The sequence below is a fragment of the Lactuca sativa genome, chromosome 4 (genome assembly GCF_002870075.4).
Source record: "Lactuca sativa cultivar Salinas chromosome 4, Lsat_Salinas_v11, whole genome shotgun sequence".
Classification (NCBI taxonomy): domain Eukaryota; kingdom Viridiplantae; phylum Streptophyta; class Magnoliopsida; order Asterales; family Asteraceae; genus Lactuca; species Lactuca sativa.
The window spans coordinates 363,935,757-363,943,090 of NC_056626.2; the positions used below are offsets into that span (position 1 = coordinate 363,935,757).

Consider the following 7,334-nt stretch of genomic DNA (forward strand, 5'->3'; position numbering starts at 1 on the left):
TACGTCGTCGACATGTCATCGGCATAGCTTCGAAAAAAAACTACATTGTTCTGATATTCTACACCATGGAATAAAAATAAATGGAAATTAGATTTGCCGTCACCTATACGACACCATGTCGTCGACATATGTTTTCAAAATATCACGAATAATTTTGATGTTCACGCCGGATCTTTGGCGACGACATGTTCTCGGCACGGATCTGATCAATGAAATCTGGTCAAAGTTGGCAAAAGGTATGGTGACGACAAGTCGTCGGCATAGCTCGACTTATAACGACGACTTTCGTCGTAGAGATAGGTGTCGTCGCCATAGCTCAGTATTCTTGTAGTGTTCTTCTATTATGTCTCTTATTGGTAGATGGTGGAATATTTCTATTCCAGTGGTGACCTTGTTTGAAGACTGACTTGTTTGGTTCTGTTCTGTTCAGTTTGGTTGTAGGCGTTTACAAAAGTTTATTTAGAGATGGTTTTTTTTACTATTTGATGGACGATTTGGAGTATCGGAATAACTTATTATTTGGGAAAAAAGTAGAGATTAGCAGACATTTTCGATACGATTGTTACCCAATTGTTCTTCAGGGCTAATTATAGGAGTAGAAGGGATTCCGTGAAATTGGTTGGCTGGTTACATGATCCTAGGAATATTATTGCTTAATCTCATTTTTATGGTTTTTTAATTTTTTTGGTTTCCTGCTAGCTTTTTACTAATTTGGTTCGAAAAATAAAAAATTTGATTTTTATTTGAAATTTGTTTATAAAAAAGTTAAGGATAATTTGCAATTGAGTTTTAGACTCTTAGGTATTTAATGTTAACTCTTCTCATTGTATTTGCGGTAACATATTGAGTTTTTGGTATTTTGTAATTTTTACTTTAAACTTGTTTTATACCATTGGAAAGCGACTTACTCATATTTTTTCTTAGATTGGATTGCAAGAATTGGAATTTTCGGTTGGTAGGTTTGTTGAAAATCCATTCACATTATTATTCACATGTGGCATTCAATTATCACGATTAGAGTCAAGACACCACTCGAGTATAATATAATATAATAATATATAATAATTGCAAGAAAATCAAGATGTCGCGAAAACAACTGTTCGGCATTTTAATCGTTTATTGTAACTTGTAGGCAAGATCCAAACATACTTCAATAATTCGATTAATAGTTCAAATTAAAATAATCCACAACTACCAATATCACATTTCTATAAATAGCCAAACAATTGGAGTTCACCTACACACATCTACTTCCTCACCTTTCTCCCAACGTAAACCCCAAACAACAATTCACCATGGCTACTGAACTCACCACTAAAACAACATGCAACAAGTCATTTTGTAAAGACTATCTGCTATTAAGTCCAAAAGACGTTGGATTTTTGGATCTGGTGATGCTTTTGTTCTCCGAACATATTGGTAACAGAAAATTCATAGACTGTCCAGATGGAACTGTTGAAGAAAGCTTTGGACATCGGTTCGTCATCTTCATATCCATTCTAGCCCAAAAGATTCTTCATTTAGTTGATAAGCCCTTAGGTTGGCTTGGCTCGGCCATTGAGTTTCTTCCCAACTTTTCCGATGCCAATGGAGGATTTTTCATGATACTTTTGAATGTCGTATCAGGTTTCATTCTATCTATGTTCTTTATTCGACCACATTTTCATATTTTCATTTTTATGATCTTGAAAGAAAGGGGTTCAGAAAATCTCTCGACTTGTGGTGTATTTTTTATTCCCATGTTGATTTTTAATTGATCTTAGTAGGTGTCATTATTATTTTATTAGATTACGTATGATTTTAAAGATCGTGGATTATTATATTAATTCGGTCATATCTATATTATTAGTGTTGGATCAAGATTTTAATTCTGGAAAGATTATATTGGGTGTTGTTTAGCTGTCAAAGTCATCTGGTGGGGTAGTGTTTTTTTTGTTTGTTGAAGCTAAAAAGAAATAGTCTTACAACACTTCACGTTCGGAAAAAGCCAAAACATGTCACGAGCTACAATTTATAAACAGATCAATTCATCGCCTAAAGAAGGACAATTCAAGACTTAATTTTATTTGGAAATTAGTCACGAAATAGTAAATTAAGTACGATGGTAAAGCTAAGACTTTAATTAGGTCCAAACCTTCGCTAATGTCTGTTTTATTTGTTAAAGCTGTGGTAGCTTTCGACTTTGATGATATTAAAAGGTAGATTAATCTCATTGAATATTTAGTGATTAAATATGTTGATTGTTTAATTGTTTCAAGAGTATTATAATATAAAAATACTACCTATCTGATTAAACTATATAATATATTCCGAGTTAATATGGTTTTCGCTTTTATTTAACCGACGGATTCAATATAGGAAAACTAGTGCTACCTAATAAGGAGTCCGCAGAGTTCTTGACAGCGATCGGGCTATGGGACATACGAAGGGATTTAGACAGCAGAATTAAGCACGATGATCCGAGATACACAAGCGCACTCGCCATTATGGCTGCTAAATCTGCCTACGAAAACCAAGCTTACATCATAGAGACAGTTGAGAAGCATTGGAAGGTATATATCTAAACAAGTTCAATGTCATTTTCCTCTAATGATTGTTAAAATCAAGTCGTTCAAAAGTACTAAAGCTAATTGAACGAGTGACGTGATTGCAGATGGAGTTTTTAGAGTACTTTGATTGCTGGAATGGTAATATATTAGTCTTGAAAAACCCTTTTTCAATGAGTTCTAAATGAAGTAATTAAATCGATTATTTTTTTTTCAGATTATGAGGAGGATTACACGACACAAGGGTTCATGTGGAGTGATAAGACAGGTGAATCTGAGCTTATAGGTATTTCATTCAGAGGCACATCACCTTTCAATGCCAAAGATTGGTCATCCGACGTTGATCTTTCATGGTATCACCTCCCTGGTATTGGCAAGGTCCATGCAGGTTTCTTGAAAGCATTAGGGCTACAAAAGAGCTTAGGGTGGCCTAAAGACATCCAAACAGACGACAGAAAACCCTACGCTTACTATGTGATCAGACAAAAGCTCAAAGAACGTCTTGAAAAGAACCCAAACGCCAAGTTCATGGTAACTGGACACAGTTTGGGAGCAGCTTTGACGATTGTATTTCCAGCAGTTTTAGCACTTCATGGGGAAACTGATTTGTTGTCGAAACTTGAAGGGTTGTATACATTTGGGCAACCTAGGGTGGGAGATAAAAGATTTGGTGAATTCATGAAAGAGGTGTTGGTAAATCATGGATCGAGGTACCTTAGGTTTGTTTATTGCAATGATTTGGTGCCTAGAGTGCCATTTGATAGTTCTAACCTTTTGTTCAAACATTTTGGTGATTGCCATTATTACAATAGCTTCTACAAGGGACAGGTAATTAATAACTCGTAAACCTAACGTGGATCTAACACATAATGTGATCGGTTATGTCGTTTAAACTAATGGGTCGATTTACTTGTGTACGTAGGTGCTTGCTGAAGAACCTAACAAAAACTACTTCTCGATATTGGCTTTTATACCCATGTTTGCGAATGCATTGTGGGAGTTATTAAGGAGCTTCATCATTTATTATCAAAATGGACCAGAGTATTGTGAAACCTTTACTTGTCGAGGATGGAGAGTGATCGGACTTTTGATTGCTGGATTACCGGCTCATGGTCCACAAGATTATGTGAATCTTACAAGACTAGGTTCGCCGGAACTCTTCAAGCTCTCATCGCACGAAAAGTCAATCAATGATGTAAAATAAATGGTACCAATTAATGATATGGAGTTTGTGGTTAAAAACATGCTAGAAAATGCCATGTTATGTATTTTCCAATTATATGTAATATATAAGAATTGTTTTAAGTAATTGTTTTTTTTTAATATAACCATTTAATAGGGTACCAATTCTTTTATGTGTACCGTCAATATTTTCTATTGTTTTGTAGTGTTATTTATTAACTAAGATTAAATAACACTAAGAAAACAATCATTACTAACGAAAAAAATCCCCGCTAAGACATTAGGAAATTGCTGCTAAATGCAATAACGGCTAATGTATAGTCGTTAATGTTCCCTTGCTATTGCTCAAAAATCCAGTTGCTAATACTAGCCAATTTTTTTGTTTTAAACCAACCATTTTCATGTGAAGAAAAAGAATACGAAATATCAAAAATACCAACCGTTAATTGTAGAAAAAATTGATACAATACAACGTGTCAAATTAAGCACCAAAAGTGCTATATGTCTCCAATACATGTCGAGTTAAGTAGCAACAATATTATAAAGTTATATGTTACACAAAATCAAACAAAACATATACTAATCATCATCTGAGGTGCCATCATCTTTGTTTCTCTTGTTTCCTTTTCTATAATCAATTGATAGTTTTTTTTTTAAACACTCGATGTTTCGCACAACATGTTTAGTTGTTAAAGATTGTTTGAATATTCTCTACTACATAATAAATAACAAAATAAACACCTGGAGTTCTGCACAACATGCCAAGTCGTCGGTTAGGTTTTATGGAAGTTATGACTCATTTTGCTAATCGGTCCCTCCACTGATAATTTTGTACCCTTTTTACCCCAACCGTAGATATATTGACATTTTATGTTCCGTTTAGTTTTTTTGGAAACGAAAAATCAATTAAACGTATATCTCAGGTTCAAGCTCCGCAAAGCGGGCAAACCCAGCACCTGACGGGATTTTCAGGAAAAATTCCCCCACAAGGAGCATTTAAAGAGGATTTATAGAGTCTCAAAGATTCGAATATCCAACATCATCCCACTGTGGGTTATAAACCCAATACATCACTACCAACTACGAATTATGGAGTCCCAAAGATTTATGTTCCGTTTAGTGACACACCAACCTCTCCGTTTTGTTTAAATCCTTTTTTTTATCAAATTATTTTTCCTATAAAACCATTGAATTTAAGTATAGCCTTTAATTATTATATAAATATTTTAGACATAAACTAATATAATTTTATTTTCTTATTCTAATTTATAACATTAAATCTAAAAAAACAATTTACACCAAAAGTAATTATTCAAGTAGCGAAATTTGGATGGTTACATACACATATATGTTGGAATATGTGTCAAATGTCAAAAATAATTTGTATAACTTTAAGAATAATAATAAATTTCTTTTTGGGTTGCACTGAAAGAACTAAAATAGTTTTAAATGATTTAAGGGAAGAACTAAAATAGTTTTAAATGATTTAAGGGGATGAGATAAACAGTTTATTAACTTATCATAACAAACTAATTATAAAATTGTTAAATTAATTTAGAATTAATTTTAAATTAATGAGAATAAACTAGAATCAATTAGAATTAATAACGATTTGATAAAATGTGCATGGAGTGAATGTTAATTGTTCAAAAGTTGAGCAAGATGAGCACTATAGGAACCATTCAGGGTGTGGACGGTTTTTGGGAATCTTGAAGGCTTCCAGAATCAATCCAGGTAAAAGATAAATATATGATTTTAATTTGGATTATATTTGATTATTTAGTTGATTCGAATCTACCTTGTCTGCAAGTTATCTCAGCTATAAATGGACCCTTGGAGCCTTAAGATTTATGTTCCCAACCTTTCCAACAATGAGAATTTTGTTCTCAAGGTCCTCCCTCATCTCTCCTAAATATTCTAGAGTTTTAGTATTTAGGTGTGAGCTGTTAAAGACCTTCCTACGTTGGGTGCTAGTCTTCCAAGTGATTGCATGGAATTCGAGATCTTCAAGTTGAACACAAGTATATACTACTCTACTTGGACGGATAATAATACTCTCCATTCTTATAGTTCAAATTCATAGTTTAAAAGTATGTTACCATAATAGTAATACCTAGATGTAGGATGTAGGTACACTTATGATCGTTTGAATACCACCGTTGCTTAAATCTAACGTAGAGATACATAGAAAACCCAATAGTAATATTAGAGCAATTATATATATATATATATATATATATATATATATATATATATATATATATATATACCTGTTAATCGTAGGCACAACACGCCCTATGCTGATTTCTAGGGTTTTGAATTTATGTTTTATTTTCGAATTTATGAATTATCTCTAGCTCAATTTACTATCTTAATCTACTTAAAACTGAATAAATAAACTATAAGGATAAATATGTGTAAGTTATTTGAAATTATATATATATATATATATATATATATATATATATATATATATGTATATACATATATGTATATATATGTATATATATATATATATATATATATATATATTAGGTTTTGAATTTGATTATGTGATATCTAGTTCTTAGGATACCTCGTTAACTAGAACAGGATACTGGCCGACTCGACAAAGATTGAGGCTGTTATACAGTGGGAGGTTCTGAAGTCTCCCTCGGAGATCAATAATTTTATAGGTTTAGCAGGGTATTATTGGAGATTTATTCAGGAGTTCTTCAAGGTTGTTGTACCCTTCACTCGTATGACGAGAAAGGGAGTGAATTTCTATAGGGGGCCCGAGCAGCAGGCTGCATTCGAGACACTAAAACAGAAGCTATGTGAGGCCCTAGTGTTGACCCTCCCTGTGGGTGTTGAGCATATTGTTGTATATTGTGATGCATATGTCACGAGTTTGGGGGCAGTTCTTATGCAACAAGGGAGGGTTATTCCTTATGCTTCTCGGCAATAGAAGCTACATGAGGTACGATATCCTATGCATGACTTGGATTTGGGGGCGGTGATGTTTTCCTTCAAGATTTCGAAGCATTATCTGTATGGGGTCCGGTGTACCATCTACATGGATCAAATGAGTTTGAGATATCTTATGGATCAGCCAAATTTAAATATGAGACAACGTAGCTGGGTTGTCGTGATCAAGGATTCTGACTATGATATTTTATACCACCCGGAAAAAGCCAATGCGGTCGATGATCCTTTGAGTTGTAAGTCATCTAGTTCTTTAATTGGGAGCTTATGTATGAGGATGTATATCGATTCGCTATTTCTGGATTTGATTAGGGAGACTCGGGCCAAGGAAGTCAAGAAGGTGAATTAGAAGCAGGAGTGAATCAGGGTTGAGATCGACAAGTTTTCTACCAATAGTCGCTGATTGTTGACCCGGTGCCATCGGGTTTGGGTTCCAGATTTTGGTGGGATTAGATAGATAGTGTTGGAGGAGGCACACAAGTCCAGATTATCAATACTCCGTGGAGCCACCAAGATGTATCGATATTTGTAACGTAGCTATTGGTGGCCGTGTATGAAAAGGAAGATAACATGATAGGTTGAGAGGTGCTTGACATGTCGGATGGTCAAGGTCGAGCACCAATGGCCGCATGGAAAGCTTTA

General features: G+C 34.1%; 1 protein-coding gene across 1 annotated transcript; it reads left to right on the top strand.

Annotated features, from left to right (window-relative positions):
• The first annotated feature begins 1,226 nt into the window (after positions 1–1,226).
• LOC111896675 (triacylglycerol lipase OBL1) lies at positions 1,227–3,855 on the top strand. Its single transcript, XM_023892641.3, has 5 exons — positions 1,227–1,626; positions 2,359–2,552; positions 2,654–2,687; positions 2,764–3,374; positions 3,469–3,855. Exons 1-5 carry the CDS (start codon positions 1,296–1,298, stop codon positions 3,748–3,750), a joined length of 1,452 nt encoding a protein of 483 aa, XP_023748409.1. The 5' UTR covers positions 1,227–1,295; the 3' UTR covers positions 3,751–3,855.
• Positions 3,856–7,334: the final 3,479 nt, after the last annotated feature.